This window comes from Denticeps clupeoides, chromosome 6 (genome assembly GCF_900700375.1).
Source record: "Denticeps clupeoides chromosome 6, fDenClu1.1, whole genome shotgun sequence".
Lineage (NCBI taxonomy): Eukaryota > Metazoa > Chordata > Actinopteri > Clupeiformes > Denticipitidae > Denticeps > Denticeps clupeoides.
In genome coordinates this window covers 12,111,388-12,129,225 of record NC_041712.1, presented here as the reverse complement: position 1 = coordinate 12,129,225, position 17,838 = coordinate 12,111,388, and the positions used below count along the sequence as shown (strand labels likewise).

Below are 17,838 nucleotides of genomic sequence, written 5' to 3'. Positions count from 1 at the left end.
AGATATCATTTCTACCCCAACACAATTGTGTTATAAATACAATAGCATTACGTATTAAATTTAAATGGCCACTAAAAAAATTGATTATTGCGATCACGTTCAGTTGGAATTCCAGTCAGAATTCAGTGCTCTAATCTCAGAATAATTGTATTGGTCAATTTCAAAAAAGATGGTTAAAAGGCCTGCTGTCCAGAGAAGGAGCATTTTGAATTAGCTGTTCAGGAAAGCGTTTATGCGACCCTCTCACCCTTTGTTCAATCACTATTTGGCCGTGGACTATTGGAGTCAAGAAAATGAAGGAGGAGAAAAAGGAAAGTGTTGAGGGAAAAAGAAACACTTGCACTCTCCCGCTGATGGCGGGACGCACATTCACACCCACGTCTCCTTCAGGAAAGAGTATCATTATCTTAAGTGCTGCGCCGCTGCCAAGCCGGGGCTGTTTTTTTTTTTTTCGGCTTCCTCTCCATTCATCCCTGGCCTTCGCTCATTCGCGTTATTGAATTAACATCTGTTCCGGGCTTCTTCCAAAGACACAGAGCTTTACCCTCAAAAGCCGTTGAGTTTCTGGATAGCTGTGCATGTAAATTGAGAGGGAGGGACTCTGGGAAGCAGTAGAAGACAAAAAGAATTGCGAAAAAGGGGCATCGAGGAGAAGGACAGCGGGGAAGAAAGGGTGTACCCGCTGAAGTCATACTCAGTCTGTCACGAGAACCTTTAACCAGAGCGCATCCAGACATCTTGAACATTATAAGGGTGGCGGGGATCTTGAACCTGGATCCAGTGCCAGTAACGCAAGGTTAAGGAAACAGGAGAGGTAAAATTGACAGTTAATCTTGCTGTGATTATCTTAATCTCAGCGATGACCTCGTGAGGAGAGGAGCCCTTGGAGATGGAGGAGGACGAGCGAGGAGATAGGGTGTGAGCGGGAACTGAAGGGAGGGTGTGGATGTGTTGAAAGGCAAAGTGAAGAAGCTACGCTAATTGGCCCCATCGGCGAGGCATTTTTAATCCACACCTTGTAATTAGCGCTTTAGGTGTGATGGGATGCCACAGACGTGGGCCGTTAGTGTCGGCGCCGCCGCATGGCTCGTCATTGTAACAGGTACCTCCACCAAAACACATCAGTCACTGTGAGCTGCCGAGGGGGGCAGCGGGCGCCTCGGACTCCCAGCAAGGTCAAACTCAGGGAAACCATAGAAACGCAATTTTGTCCAGTTCTCAGTAAATAATCTTGAATAAATAAAGATTGAAAGCAGTGGACATGCCCAATATTACTGCTCACTCACAAGACCACCCAGGATTTCATCGGCATGACCTTCATCAGACCTTCGTCAGTGAGACAAAAAGCCTCTACACGTCTGCAGATATCTTCATATGCTGAAGGGGATGCCATAGAATCATAGAATGAACATACTTGCACTAATGTAATGATTCATTAATATATTGGATATGTTTATATTGAGAATATGACTGTTGGATTCAGTCATTTTCTTTTTGTTTTTTGGACTTCTGAATTTCTGATTGTAAGCATGATAAAGATGACTGTTGATGGAAACTTTTCAGTTTCAATAAATGTCAATGTATATTGATATACAGGTATTTTTATACCCTTATATATTACCCGGTCAATTTTCCTGTAATTGCAGGGTTAAGGGTTCTCCTCATGAACATATAATAAAAAGTGACATTTTTTTCAATTTCCATCAGCAAACAAGGACCGACCCCCTCCCATCATTCGTCAGGGTCCCGTCAACCAGACACTGGCAAAGGACGGTGTGGCGCTGCTGGGGTGCCAGGCGTGGGGAGACCCCGAACCCACAGTCACATGGTTAAAGGATGGGACCAGTCTGTTGGGGAAGGACCCACGCATGTCCTTGCTGGAGCCTGGAAGTCTGCAGATCCAGAACACTGTGGTGAATATCCTTAGTGTCCTGAGTGTATTATGTATATATATACACACACACACACACACACACACACACATACCTACCTTCAGAAGGTCAATTAACAGTCTAAAATATTAATATCATAATTTGTTATTATTATTGCATTTTCATTACATTTACGCCATTTGGCAGACGCCCTTATCCAGAGCGACTTACAATGTGCTCTCAGGTTATTAATTATTGAATTGATGTATTTTGCTGCAGTGGGCTAGTGCCTGACCCCGGGTGAGAACTTGCTAGGAATTAGCAGTAATAGATAGTGAGTAAGTTCATGAGTGAGTGATGTAATAATAATAATAAATCTTTAAATAATATATTATTTGGTGGAACCCAAAAATATCCAAGCAACAAACATTGCATGGTCAGGTTGATAGAGGGCTAGAATGTGTTTTGGTTGAATGTGTTTTATTTGTACCTTTTGAAAGATACCGTGTTTCCATGGAACTTCATTTATCTGAGTGACAATAGAACAGGGTCAGCAAGAGAGAATTTTCCCTGCTGATGGGTTACCGTTTTGTCAGTGTTTCATCACCTCATTTTTGTCATCCTGTATTCTGCTCTACTGCGCTTCATGCATCCAGGCTTTTCTGTGTTAAGTCTCACGCATATGTGTGGGTGTGTGTTGTTTTTGCAGAATAGCCATGTGCCGCGTCTGTTCAGGTGTGTGGGAGTGTAATGGTGGATCTTTTTTCCCTGATGCAGGCCGGGGAGTAATATAGACAGACTAGCGCGATCTGACCGCCTCTGCGGATGAATAGCGCGGCTATTGATTCTTATAAATCGCTTAATGCCGCCGTTTAGTGGCAGACCTGTGCTTTCTGCTGGGCTGCGATGGGGGTGGAGCTCAGGCTCAAGGGCAAACATGCGGATGCAGGGGGAATGAAAAACGGCGAGTATCACCCTTAGTGGACATGAGAGGTCCTTCATGTCCACACTCATGCACACACACGGAGACTCAAGCTGCCTGTCCTTTACTGTCAAGCTTATATTACACTGAAATCAGCCTCATTTAATGCCAAATAGGTGACATAAAAAGTTAAGAATCTGAAGAAGAGAGAAGGATGGAGGGAGAGAAGAAGAGAGAGAGATAGTGCAGCACTGTTATAACAGCCACTAAGTGGATTACCACGGCGCTGTTCCATACCCATATTGATAATGATGGCAGTGAAGACAGCTAGATGAAATTTATTAAGAAAATTAACATCAGCACTTTCAAGAGATGCAGACAGTTAGTTTTTTTTTTTTTCTCCTCCCACCATTGCCATCTCCCTGACTCTCACAGTCACAGCCAAGTCAGGGCTCAAGATGATTTAATGCATTTTTTCGGTACTTTTTCTGCCGGTGAGGCCAGCTGGGACGGGTCGGGGGGACAGAGGCCAACTATGCCCCCACTGCCTCCACCGCCTCCACCCCCTCCAGCAGACAGACTTTTAAAAACGCGTTCCTGTCTAATTGAGTCTGGCTGGAACGTTGATGGAGGTTTCTTAATGGGACATTTCAAACGCTTGGCACAGGTCCACTGATAGAGTGCGTGTGTATAAGGTTGATTTGTGGTTAATTTTTACTTTCCAGGGGTTTACTTTCTTGTCTGATTTGTCAGGTTTATTTGGCTGGTCAGGTTCTTTTACTAAATTGAGAATTCATGGTTTAACACCTTACATTACAAGAATATGGCCTAACTGTCAACTAATCTATTTTTTATTTGTAATATAAGTAACTCAACTTTATTATTGGAGTAAATACTTAGTGATTATGAGTGATTGAGTGATTGTCAAGTTGTTGATGAATTGTTTGCATCTAAATACATGTTTAGCAATGGGAATTAGAATTTCAATTACTGTTGTGATATTTGGTGCATGAGTTATTTGGACTGATTTGGATCCAGATGACTAAAATACTGTTTTTTGCAATCATGTGAAAACAGCTGCCTTTCTGCTTCTTACCCTCAGCTCACTGATTCTGGCCTGTACACCTGCATGGCTACCAGCTCTACTGGAGAGACATCATGGAGCGCCTTTCTGGACATCAGAGGTAACAAAATAAAGCACAACATTTTAATCTAATCACACTGAGTTGTTTTCCATTATCTGACCAATTACAACCAATTACAATAAAATATTTCCCTAAACAGTAATTTAATATTACTGAGAAGATTAAAAATTCAATCCATTTACACATTTTTTTTTTACCCCATGTCAGAATCCAGTGAGTTGAGCAACTCTGTGTCCCACAATGCATCAGCTCTCCCAGGGCCTCCCTCAAAGCCAGAGGTCACTGATGTCACAAAGAGCAGTGTCTCATTGTCATGGCACCCTGGGTCTGAGGAAGGTTCCCTCATTTCTTCCTATGTCATTGAGGCCTTTGGGTAAGTGTGCTCCAGCCCCCACAGCCATTTTCATGATGGAAGACCTTGCCCTGGCCAGAACAGAACAGCTTTTAAAAGACTATCAGGGTTACTTCTGCTGCAGCCAGGAGTGTATATGAACTGAGATATAAATGTACTTCTGCTGGGAAAAAAAAATGCTTTTTTATCTGGTAAGACTCAAGTCGCAGACTCACTTGTATTGGAGTGATGGATTGTGTCCAGTGTGGTTTTTACATGACTTTAAGTTAAATCAAATCATGTGTGTTATCTTCACCTTTTGCAGAAATATTGAATAATGAAAACCTAGCTAATTTTAAACTCATTATTAAATTTCAGTGCACACTTTTGAAACTGGTGTGGATCTTGGTCAAAGGTGTCCTCAGGACTTACATAAATAGAGAAAACAAAAAGGAAACATTTATCTATATCTCAACTTATCTATATCTCAACAATATATTGTTATCTATATCTCAACAAAGAAAAACCAGAACACAGTCTTTCATGAGGTTTTAAATAGGAGGAGTTTGATGATTGACAGCTCTCACACACTCTACTTCCTCATTGAGGATCATTTTAATCCACAATTAAAGATATTTTTCCTTTATTGTTTATGCAAGTTAATTAATTGAATGAATTGTTTTCTACAACCTGTAGACTGTTAACACGATACTCTGTATATCAAAATATTTGAAGTATTGGAAAAGAACAAATTTGTCATTTTTTAACATTGATTGGCTCCCTCCTGTTCTACAGTCAGCTGGTGAGTAACAGTTGGCAGACAGTCGCTGACCACGTCAAGACCACCCAGTTCACCGTCAGAGACCTGAGACCCAACACCGTCTACCTGTTCATTATCCGGGCTGTCAATGCACAGGGCCTGGGTGACCCTAGCCCCATGTCTGACCCTGTTCGCACCCAAGGTACTTGAAAATACACACCTCACACGCAGACTCAAAACATGAATCTTCCATCAGGAAGATCTTTCTATTCAGTCAGTTCTACAGTCCGTACCCTGAGGATGAGATGTAATTAAGTCTTTTATATAGGCTCAGGCTAAGCACAAATTCAATATTATGACTGGTTGGATTATAAGGATGTAATGTTGTTTGCACATTCTGGAGAGTAAAGGACAGTAATCCCAGCAGTTGAAGTCATTTTGTCCTGTTATATTACATTGTTATTTCATCGTATTGATTCATCTCAATTACACACCCACATCAGACGGGTGATTTCCCTGCAGTCACTGCAGCTAGACTTGTGGCTGGTCTTTTTCAGACATCAGTCCTCCAGTGCAGGGGGTGGACCATCGGCTTGTGCAGAAAGAGCTGGGTGATGTGGTGGTCAGCATGCACAACCCTGTGGTGCTGAGCTCCACCTCAGTACGCGTCACATGGACGGTAAGCCTCCTATAGAGCACTGTGTAAAGCTCAAGATTTATAGTAAGTCAGCACTTGTTAGTGAGCACTTGGTTTATTGCTCATTATTATTTTGTTCCTTATAAAATCATTTTTCAGTACATTAATTTTACAGTCTACTGTATTATGTGACAATTATCATGAAATATCACCCGTGCATCTGGGAACAAATGGTGTTACAGACTTACAACAAACAGTCTGGTTGTGTGTAAAATCTGGTTATTAAATTTTCTTTAAATGGTTTGTGTGGGTTAAATTATTGAATCTGTTCCAGAGATTAAAATGAATTGAGATGAAACCTGTTCTTACATTTGGTGCATGCTGGTGTTACACATCCCTTAGCGCTGGCCTGTAGGCCGCAGGTCTAACCTGAATCCACCGGACGGTGCTCCCAGCGACAGCTGGCGGCTCATTAATCTGAGATGGTTTAAGGTGACGCCGAATTAAGACAAATGTTTTTCCCCTGGAACAGATATATCACCATTAGTCCACTCTTCTGGAAGCTGTTTTGCAGTCGACTCTTTATCTCTGTGTGGTTTTTCTTTTTTTTCTTGGCAAGGTGTCCCATCTGCCTCCTCTGGAGTGTTATTTAACGACGAGAAAAAGCCCGTTTTTCTCTCTCTCGCACATGCACACAGACCATATGCTACAGTGCAGCATGCACCAGTGACTCGATGACAGTTTAATATTATTTTCTGTTTGTGTTGGGAGACAGCGGCGGGGCTAAGAGTGAAGAATGGGCTTTTTAGTTGCAGCGCGTTGCCAAAAGCTCAGCCCGCTCACCACATTTACAGAAGAAAACAACACAAAAAAAATGTGCAGCCTGTCTGATGTCCACTTCGCTGAAGCATGTGTTTCACTTCACACTATCGTGCACTGATACACATTACGTTCTGCTTCTGTTTTTCTCATTTCATCCCCAGATCCCTCCAACGGCAAAGGTTTCAGCCTAAAACCAAAGTAATAAATAATTGTCGCCAAATTTTAAAGGCTTTTTTTAGATGACAAACCGCCACAGATTAGGCTCGCTTTCATTGGGATTTTTTCTCTGTAAAGGCCCTGTGCGTTTCAGAAATTCTGCAATGTTATTGTGTGTGACTGAGATAATGCCACCGTTTAACCTGCACACATCCCCCTCAGCAGGGTGTATGTATAATCACACACAATCTCCTCCAGACCAATCAGTTATATTACAGATAAGGGCAAGGCCCAGAGCCGGCAAGGCTTTTAGTCTCCCGATTCATTCCATTAATGAACCTCAGCCCAGTGTGTCAGGACGGGCTTGATTTATTTTGGCCAGGCTGACTGTAAACAACTGCTTTATTTCCTGTATAAAAGCTCTCTCTCGCTTCGCTTTCTGTTAACAAGCTATTACTGAGAGTTATGCCCTGCACCCCCACTTTAGCATAGTGGGTTCAAATGAACCCTCCACTGATGGAGGCTCCAACCTAGAGAGTGCTTGGATGTAACAACTTTTCTGCTAAGGAAGATATGGATTTAAATAATATTAAATTAAAAAATATATACTTAAACTTATACCAAGTATTACGATTATATAAATATCTACACTCTGAATATCCTTGATTTTATTTCAACTTTCTTTTTTTTTTCTTTTTTTTCCAGGTGGAGAACCCTTCTCAGTTCATCCAGGGTTACCGAGTTCTCTACAGGCAAACATCAGGCCTGCCCTCACCTGGAGCTTGGCAAACCCAGGACCTGAAGGTCCCCTCAGAGCGGGATATTACCCTGACAGGACTGAAGAAGGGCGTGGTCTATGAGATAAAAGTTCGGCCATATTTTAACGAGTTCCAGGGAGCAGACAGTGAGTCTATGACTGCGCGGACCATGGAGGAAGGTAATGGCCATGAAACAGCACATTATTATGCAACTATAGCAATCCATTATTTGATAGATTCCCGCACCCTAGTTGTGATACCTGAGGTCAGTCATATCTTGTCATATCTTGAGATCCACATGGTGACATGATATCAATGACGGCACCTTCAAATGGCCAATAGAAAACCAATCACACATATTAAGCATTCCTCAGTACAGAGACTCCCTGCCAATTAAAACACACAGTATGTCTGTGACAGTATAGGTGTGGCCAGAATTTCTTAATATCTACTTAATTTCAGGTAAACTGTCTTAGTAAGTTATATTTATACCACACCTGCTCTATAAACCCAGATATATAAAGTACATACGTACATAAATAGATTTTTCACATCCAAACATGTAAACATGTACTGATGGCAAACAGATGCAAAGTTTAGAACCTGGAAAATAAAAGCCCTCTCTCCAGCTCAATGTCAAGAGTTTTTGAACCCCTGCAGAGGGGTTCTGACAGGTGTGTGGACGTCCACAGGGGCCACCTGTCTCTCTAAACCCCTTCATCTGACTGAAACGTCAGTTCTGTCAACGCGGCCCACCTACACAGCCTGCCTATAGCTGTCAGACCACCTGCAAAGATATGAATTCACCACGCTTCTTCTCTTCTCAAAAATGTTATTTTTGTTTCTTTTTGTGACACATACAAACAATCCACAAAAAAAATGAATTTCCAAAAAACCTGGAATGGCATGAAAACTTTATTCTCTTCACGTTGCTCAGTGACAAAGACAGAACACAGAAAATGTTTTGCCTCATGTGGACAGAATAAAAAATTCATGGAATTTATTTTATGCATATCCATTTGTTTAAAGATGCAGACCAGTCACTGAAAACCTGGACATCAGATGTATGCAGCACAAGCATAAAAGCAGTGTCTTGTTCTTCTCCCTCACACATGTTGAAGAAAGTGGTTCCACAACCAAGTTCACAGCAGTTTAAAACCCATCTTGTCTATGTGCTCAGTTCACATTGGACTTATTAAGAATGAACGTAAAGGCTGACATGATGAAGAATCGCCTAGAGGTACCAGTCAACACCTGGCTCCAGACAATGGTGACCAGTAAAAGTCTCATTCATCATAGGTTAGGTATATGTTTACAGTGACATTTGTGGCACCTGTACATAAGTGATGTGTTGATTTAAAGCTTATTACATAAGTGCAGTGGTGTCAATATCACAGACAAACAAAATACATTATATTTCAATCTGTGGTATCTTTTATGTAGTCAGATTTATTCCTATTGTCTGTTTTTTTAACTGTAACAAAATTGTATTTCTTTATTTTTGCCTATGGGTGTAGACATTGCCTAAGAAATGGGCTCGGGGAAATATTCAATATTCAATGCTAATTGACACTTGATCTGTGAGAATATATCACTCAAAATTCCAGAAAAACTGCAAATTGGGTGAATCATTAAAGCCATACTGCACGTATCGCAACTTTTCCAATTATTTGATTATAGCCAAATAACCTTTCCCTGTCCTCAATTGTTTTTGAGTGGGAGAGAGGTGCCAGCATTGCCACCTCATGGCATCATTTGCAAGGTGGCATCAGGTCATATGTTTGCTAGCATTACAGCACAGAACTCATAAACTTTCCCACTTTATGGATTTTAATAAGCAAAAATCCACCTGTAAAAGATAGATTTATTTTTCTCTGCATAATGCGTTTGTGGGGGTATGTTTATGTTAGATCATTGCCTTATATTAATACTGACACCACATGTGCTATAAAGTTAAACCCTGCGTGATTGCAGGCCATGCCCTATTCTGCATCGTCCCATGCCAAGTCCCCGCTGCTCTCAGTGGCGCTGTAGCAGCATGGAACCCAATTAGAGTGTCTCTGTGTCACACTGAAAAGGTTACCTGGGCATTAGGATTTTTGGATGCAGCAGAGTAACCTCTGATGCACTGAGGAGCCCAGTGACCCTAACTGTGACTCAGTATAAGGAAATGCTAGAACATAGGAATAAACTAGGAAACTAGCGGATGGAGTAAAAAAGGACGGCTGGACGTAAAAGGATGTATGAAATAATTGAAGCACTTGTGTTCCTAAATGAAAACAAGAATTAGCGCCTCACTGTCAAATGCCTCTGCAAATCAGTTTATTTTCAGGGAACCAACCCCCCTCACTTCAGACAACCATTAGTGAGCTTGACCTTTGACCAGCAAAACCTAATCAGTTCGTCCATGAGACAACCCAAATTCGAAGGAATTCCCTCTAGGGGTTTCTGATATATTGTCTCCACTAGAAGGTGAAGCCATTGTGGCCTTGACCTTTGCCCACCAAAATCAACACAGTTCAGCTTTGTGTGCAAATGAACATTTGTACCAGACATGAAGAAAAGCCTTTTTTGAGACACCATAATGTGGCAGACGACCTAAAACATAAAGCTCATGTCATCTAAAAAAAATAAATAATATATGGGTGATTGATGGTTGGCTTTTTCTGAATACTATTCTTTCCAGCATGATCTTGACCCAAAACTCCTGTCGAGGAAATCTCCGAGCCTTGAAATCCAGCCAGCCAACCCCCCACCAACCACAGTTTTGGTCTACATTCGCACACATGCCTTCTACTCAGCACCACTCTGCTGCCTCCACTTCCTTCTGGCGTCTCTGCAGGAGTGGGACGTGGGGGGCGCTGATTACAGCTCGGGCCTCTGTAGTAATTGCTTAATTTCTGCTGCGCTGCAAAGCGGCGCGTATGGATTTCACTCCCATACAGCCGGTGCTGTAGCGATGATTATCCTTTTCAGGAGATCCCTCCTCAAGCTGTGATTTACAGCCTTTCACCGTGGTGCACAAAACTGTTTGTTTTCTTCACTGTGATCTTGCACTTGGTTTTTTTTTTCATATTAATTGCTTCACTGATGTGATTCTGCAAGAGAATCATGTCAAGACATCAAGAGACGACTGCAAACAAACAAATGTGTCCTTTTTTTCTCTACTCCCCCAGCTCCCAGTGCCCCTCCCCAGCAGGTGATGGTGCAGACAGTAGGGGACCACAACAGCACCTCCATCAGTGTTTCCTGGGACCCTCCACCCACTGATCACCAGAATGGCATTATTCAGGAGTACAAGGTGAGGCACGGCACCTCTGGGCTGTAATCAGGTCCTACGCAGCGCGTACGCATCGGAAATCTGATCGCTGCGGCGCCCTGATTACAATGCTGCCCACTAATGACTACAATCTAGACACAACACTGATTTTTTGCACATTAAAATATTATGAATTTGAGTTAATTGGAAATGTTTAACCCTTTAACACATCAGTGATCAGCACCACAGACAGCTCTTGTTTATCTTCCACCAGCTACAGTTTGCTGGTGCAGCAATTACATGGAATACACACAAGTGTCTGTTCAAGGTGTCTTAATGCCTAGCTGACTCTAATGGAAATTGTTTTAAAGTTTTATTTGATTATTTAGCTCAATTAATACTAATTACCTCACTCAGGTAATTACCCCATCCCATTATAATAAACACTCCACTTTATTACTCTTTTCAACTTTACTTGCAGTAACAACAGACAGTTGGTACGTCTTGGTTGCCAGGGGATAAAAATGGGGAATGGTGGTGTAGCTGGGTCCACGCTTTGTGTTTTCACAGATAGATGTTATTTTATTAAATATTTTTTTTTTTATTGAAAACTACTAAAAGAAATCACCAGTAAACATGCCAACATTTTTTCTGGGGTAACTGGGGGGCAAATCTGCCTAGTGGTTCTAACATTCTACACAGCTTTTTCTTTATAAGGTAATCAGTCTGATATCATGAAGCTCTTTTTATGTTTGGTGTGGAAACAAGTTTCCATGTTTTCTTACAGATTTGGTGTTTAGGGAACGAGAGTCGATTCCATGTGAATAAGACTGTGGACGTTGCCATTAGATCAGTGATTCTAGGGGGCCTGCAGTCTGGGGTGCAGTACCGAGTGGAGGTAGCCGCAGGAACCAGTGCAGGCACTGGGGTGAGGAGCGAACCCCAACCCATCATCATAGGTGAGAAACAAAAAAATCGGGATTTGTTAACTATTTATCACCTTTTGTTGACACATTAAGCAGGGATGTTATTTTGCTGCGTATACAGAAAGAATCATCAGCAGAGGTCAAATGAAAGTGAGATAATAATCCTTATGTCAGATATGGGAAAGAGATATTTGTTTCTGCTGGAAATCACATGTGTAGTCCTGAAGGCAAGTTGAGTTCTCAGAGATGAGCTTCTTTTTTTTTTTTTTTTTTTTGCTCTGCCCTTGGATAGCGATCAATCAGAGAAATCTATGAAATCTCGTTTAATATACTGTCCTGCTTCATTGTGTGCAGCACTGTTAGCCATATCAATAATCCCCCTCAATAACAGCACAGACGCTTGCTAACACAGTAGCCTCTGTTATTGCTCAGGCTCCTCACCTTATCACTTTTTATCTAACCGCTGAAGGATGGAGCGGATAAGTACATAACGGATCAATGTTATCGACGTTTTTCTCCTACTCGTTCGCCTCCTCCAAAGCTCCTGACTGCCAGGGCCGAAAAACATCCTTGAGGGTCTCACCAGAAAGCAGACAGAGGGCCTCTGCCCTGGGTTTTAATCACAGGGCTCGGGCGTTGGCTAACTGTGGAGACTGCAGCAAATTTCAAAGCACAGTAGCCACAGTTAGACGCCAGACACCAGTGTTGAATTAGATTGCTAGTAGTACAAAAGTAGTTTAAAGGCAACATTGCTATTGTCTAGTATTCTATAACAAGATAACAAGTCTTATGTTCTCTTTGAACATAAAATATTTCCTTGCTTATTTTTTACTGTTCCGATTTTATTTAATTTTATTTATTTTAGAACTTGAATAATCTTTTTTTGCCCAGACAAAAAAATCAGAGCAGGAGCATGTCACTGCGTGTTTTGCTCATATAACTATGATGAATAAAAATGTGGAATATTGAAGTTTAACTTTCATGCTGGAATCTAACTCTTGTAGGCCTAGCCTGTAAAGAAATGGACTTGTAATCAGAAGGTTGCCGAATCCCAAACCCCCCAAAAGGCAAACAGCCCACTGCTCATTAAGGGTGATGGGTTAAAAGCAGAGTGCTTTTAAGCATGGTTATTCTTATTTGTTGGTTACCAAATCTATCTGCCACGGAAGTACAAGTGCAGAAACAGAAACATATTTCTTTTTTCTTAAGAAGGTAAGGATAGATTATTTGATAATCAGTTTATTAAGCATAGTGGCCATCAGGAATTATTGAGGTTAGAGAGTATAGAGGATACCGTATTACACATATTGTTACGAAATTGTGTGAAAATAGAATTTTTAGGTCCAGTGCCCCCAGGTTCATTGAACAACCCTCTGCTTGAATGTTACTCGTTCCACACTGTTAATTTCACGTTGAATAATCCAATTAGCCAAAAATAGATCTTCTCCCAGCATGTTTTAATTGGAGTTTCGTACCCACTGATCCGATATGAGCTGATACACTACAGCAGAGCTCGATGGGTAGCAGGGGAGTCACATCTGGGAGTGCTGTTTTCTGATAGGTGCAGAGCTGCAGGATGTCATGACTGGTGAGGAAGGGGCCAATAGCATCACAGACGTGGTGAAGCAGCCTGCTTTCATCGCGGGGCTGGGCGGGGCCTGCTGGATCGTGCTCATGGGGTTCAGCGCCTGGCTCTACTGGAGGAGGAAGAAGAGGAAGGGACTCAGTAACTACGCAGGTAGAGAGAGAATTTTTATAATATATAAACATCATGTCTATATTAAATTGTTCATTGAATAATAATTAGAATCAAACATCAAGAAAAAAGGATCCACAACCTGGCCTGAGGTAGAAGAATCCCTTCCACTGCCAAATGCACCTTCTGCATCTTGGTGCTTATGTGATGAAAATGCTCCCAGCCATAGGTCGTTAAAACCATCTCCACTCCTACATGCAAGATATGTGTTTGAGGAAAGCAGGCATATGTTGAGAAAATAATCAATGCACCTCAAGGAATTTGCAACTTGCAAAGGTCCTTGTAATTTGCAAAGCACTCATTGTGTTGTGGTCTTCATAAATAAACACAAAAGGGGCATAGAGAACTTACGAACTTAAGAACTTCGGAAAATACAACTAAAAACGTCAAGTGGGGAACCTGACCTGCTCAGGCTGGATAGAAGTTGAGACACAAGCATGGAACTGACATGAAACAAAACACGCAATGTCTCACCCTGTTAAGCAGCTTTGACTAACAGCGGTTTTGACTGAGGGTATTTTGACTGATGCTAGATCAGTTTTGGGTGAGAGCTGGCCCAACTCAGAAATGACTGCCCTTACGCCAATTTTTGCCTATGGCAGACATGAAAACTACACATCTGGACCAGAAGAGTTTACCTCTTAGGGTACTAGTGAACAATGTATGATTGTGTCCATATGATGTACCCCTCTTTGCACAGAACATACATACATTTCCGTGCTCCAGTGGCAAAACTAAACTAGCCTACCTAATACACGTTCATGAGTGAGTGCACATGCTGCACAGAGATTGGGTACATGCGCCCACCCTCAGCCCCAGTGGTGAAATGAGTCTCAGAGCTACAGATGTAGGGAAGGCAGTGATCCCTAAAGACCCGAGGAAGGAACAACGTTCATCGCTCAGATTACAGACAAGATGTCTTCTGAAGCATGAAACGCTACTGAGGAAAAAGGAAAAAAGGTTTGTCGCCCCCCCCCTTAAAAAAAAAAAAAAAAAGAACAGAACGTTCCTGCGACTGAGGTGTACAGCACTTCCCATAATGCAATATGCACTTGTGTGCATCGACCTTGAACACAATCCTATCAACACAGCCTTCCCTATGCCTCACACGCATGGTAACCTCCATTGTTTGTGCTTTAGCACATAACACGTTCTCCATCTTAGGAAATGTAATTTTGGGTTATCCCCGGGGGGGTAATTATGCTAGGTGGTGATGGGATTCTCATTTTAGGGTATGTTTGCCCCCCCCCATGCACTATTGACTGAGGTGATTACCTCATTCTCTCCAAAATTGTCTTATCTAAATATGCGTCTCTAACATGGTCCTGCACATTTATGCTCAGAATGGATTTCAGTATCTTCTATTCTTATCACTTCACCACACCAGATAAATGTGTTGTTGGTTTTTCTTCCAACAGCTACATGAACAGCCTGGAGAGGAAACATTATTTATACATTTTTCATATAGTATTTTTTATATTAATGTTTTGAACTTTATACAATTCAATGTAACACTGACACAGGAGGACAGATTGGCCCTTCAGGACCTCTTAACCACTGTTGGCTTGTACAGGTACAGTTGTGGCTTCAGACCCAACCTGGGACAGGCAGTATGGTTCAATGAATAGTTTAGTCAAGCTGTAATATAATCAGACTACTGTCCTCATATACATTCACAGACAGGAACTAGGTATAAAGACTGGTGTACGTCTGACTCTGCTATAAAAAGGTGAAATTGTCACCTTCCAGTTTCGAGCCAGTTTCGAGGGAGTTATTTAGCTGCTGGCAAATTGGCATGATGTTGGACAAATTTGCATGTCTGTACATTTTGGACATGCTGCATTCTTTACTTATTTTGCAGATCGCAGACTAGATGCTAGTTATCCTTTATAAATGTCTCTGTATGTTTGTCCAAATATGAGAAGTTTAGATCAATTTCAATTGGACTAACTTGGCCATTTGATTTTCAAAACACTGTAGATCGACTACAGTTTCTTCTAAACTGTAAATTAATGTTTTTCGCAATGGCTTGAACTTGAGATCTCAGCATTCAGCACCATGGACAGCACCTCTCATTCTTTGGTTGCATTGTTCATTAATCCAACCTCTTGAAATAAAGACATGGAATGAGTGTGTGATGTTAAGGAAAGGTCATTTTAGATTTGATGGTGTGTTATCAGACCAGTTGACCTGCACTAGTGGAAATTGGTCATGTATGTATGTCAGTTCAGTCCATGTGCTTTTTACTGTGCAAGTGAATGTCCCATCTGCCCTGTATGTCAGTGTATTTTCAGTGTTCTCTGATGTCAGTAACAACTCTTCTCTATCTGTGTTGTTTTGTTTTGCAGTGCAGTCCTTCACCTTTACCCGTGCAGGTACTGTCCACGTCTTCTGTCCCACCTTCAGAATTATTTTTATTTTTGATTTTTCTCATACTGTTTTGTTACACATACTTCTCCAGGTCTTCACAGAAGCAGCATATGCTATTTTTTATTGTTGTATTTTTGTTGCACTATATGCACTACATTGCAAATGTCATGACCTCCAAAACGTACTTGATTTCTATGAATTAAAGATTTGTAATTCACTGAAACAGTATGCTTTTATTTTGGTTTATATTGCTAAGACCTGGTTTAAACTACATAACTGATTTGTGTTTGTCTCCCCATGTTGGAATATAACTCTCATTATAACTCTCTTTTTTCCTCTCATCTCTCCTGCTTGCCTTACTCTGATGGGAACATAGTGACGTTCCAGAGAGGAGACAGAGCGCTACTGGGAAATGGAAGGTGAGAATTTGCCCTCTTTCTCCCTCTAAACGCGATGACATTTCCCACAGCCGAGACACCCGAGAGCATTTTACAGCTTCGGTATGCAGTGCACACATGTTTAAGACAGGTCACAGGTCTATCTTTATTTCCTACACTGGGAAACGTTTTTATTACAGCCCTGCCCTGCTAACCATCTTTTTACCATCTGAATGCTCCCAGTGGTTTTTTTTTTTAGTACCATTCATTCATTTTGTGGTATTTTGCACTACCTGGAAAATAACAAATAAGTGTAAATGGGTGCTTTTTGCTACGATTGTCAGCACAATGGGGATTTTGTGATTTACATGTATGTGCAGATGTGACTGGAAGAGGATACAGGGGCAGGCACTGAAATGTAAGCACGGTGACGTGCCGTCGTCAGTCAAAAGCAGATAAATAGCAGGGGAAACCCAGTAACCCATTTATACACAACTGTTTTTCTTTGATTCATTGTTTCCACCTTGCAATATGTGATGCATAGTTAGGTTAACAAGAATATAACTGGTTAATCAAACTATAGAAACTGAGCGGTGTATATTATTGCAAGCAAAAGTTGCTATACCTCTAAAGCTTGTAGATCAGGTTGAGTTTAACCTTACTGTCATGATCCGGTCCGGCAGGGGTTACTCCGGGTCCGGAGTTTGTATAATTATATGATTGTATAAAGCTGCCCTGTTGTGTCTGTTCACCATCGGGTCATTGTCTGGTGACGTTCCCTTGTCTTGTCAGTTATGTATTAAACCCCTGTTTCGTGACGTCGTGCGTCCTTCTTCCTTGCCATGTCCAGCCATTGTGACACTTACATATTGTATACTGAATGTAAAAATAATCTCACTAACCAACACTTTTAATTTCAATAGAAGTGTAACTAAATATTTAACTGTGCATAACCATTATAATATCGTATTGATCTTATTTTATATTGATATTATTATTTTTGTATTTTTGTATTTTGTATATTTTGATAAATTCCAATTATGACCACGTAATGAGATTTAATATATGTGTATATCTTTAAAGTAATGGAATGTGGTCTATTGAAGCTCTTCTGATTTATCACCAGTTCTTAGTTTAAAATAACCCATGCAGTATACACACACACAAATCCCAGACACACATGATATGAGTTTGTGTGTGTGTGTGTGTGTGTGTGTGTGTGTGTGTGTGTGTGTGTGTGTGTGTGTGTGGATATCCAGCACATAAATAGATATATTGATTGGCTGATTGTCTTATAAATCTCACAGCCCACAGTGTGTTGTGCCACATGGCTGTAGCCGGGTGACAGGGGAGCTGTCAGAGAGGTGATGTATTTGCCCGTTATGCAAGCAGCAGCCCCGTGGCAGCATGTGTAATGATGTGAGGATATAATTACCCAGCATACACATTCCCAGAATCCCCTGCACACTTTTTTTTTTTTTTACAAATTTTCTATGTAGCCATGGCGACAGACAGACAAAAGAATGTAGGACAGTCAATGGCACAGCAGAATGTGGAACCTTACTATTAGTAAATGCATCCTTATACTATAAATAAGAACCACAGGAGGTTCTCAAGCTGCAGCGGTTGAGTGGGGAAAAAAAGAGTCAAGCTGAAGGGTCCCTGCATCTGACTCTCTGGCCGAGTGGCAATAATCAGTGAAGCTTGGAGATGGAGTGGTCCCATAGGACCTACCAACTCTCTCCTTC

General features: G+C 41.4%; 1 protein-coding gene across 7 annotated transcripts in view; it reads left to right on the top strand.

Moving 5' to 3' along the window:
- Nucleotides 1-17,838, top strand: part of LOC114792082 (roundabout homolog 2-like) — a 138,416-nt gene that overhangs the window by 105,734 nt on the left and 14,844 nt on the right. For 5 of the 7 annotated variants that reach the window (XR_003750091.1, XM_028982935.1, XM_028982936.1 and 2 more), the window contains 11 exons: nucleotides 1,708-1,913; nucleotides 3,896-3,977; nucleotides 4,146-4,311; nucleotides 5,065-5,231; nucleotides 5,587-5,708; nucleotides 7,350-7,581; nucleotides 10,579-10,703; nucleotides 11,449-11,620; nucleotides 13,149-13,325; nucleotides 15,692-15,718; nucleotides 16,090-16,132. Coding sequence is in view for 6 of the 7 variants with exons in the window: in XM_028982935.1 (XP_028838768.1) it covers nucleotides 1,708-1,913; nucleotides 3,896-3,977; nucleotides 4,146-4,311; nucleotides 5,065-5,231; nucleotides 5,587-5,708; nucleotides 7,350-7,581; nucleotides 10,579-10,703; nucleotides 11,449-11,620; nucleotides 13,149-13,325; nucleotides 15,692-15,718; nucleotides 16,090-16,132 (1,519 nt within the window). In the remaining variant the exon portion in view is untranslated. The remainder of the gene's footprint in view (nucleotides 1-1,707; nucleotides 1,914-3,895; nucleotides 3,978-4,145; nucleotides 4,312-5,064; nucleotides 5,232-5,586; nucleotides 5,709-7,349; nucleotides 7,582-10,578; nucleotides 10,704-11,448; nucleotides 11,621-13,148; nucleotides 13,326-15,691; nucleotides 15,719-16,089; nucleotides 16,133-17,838) is intronic. The other 2 variants (XM_028982937.1, XM_028982938.1) reach the window with 1 other exon arrangement.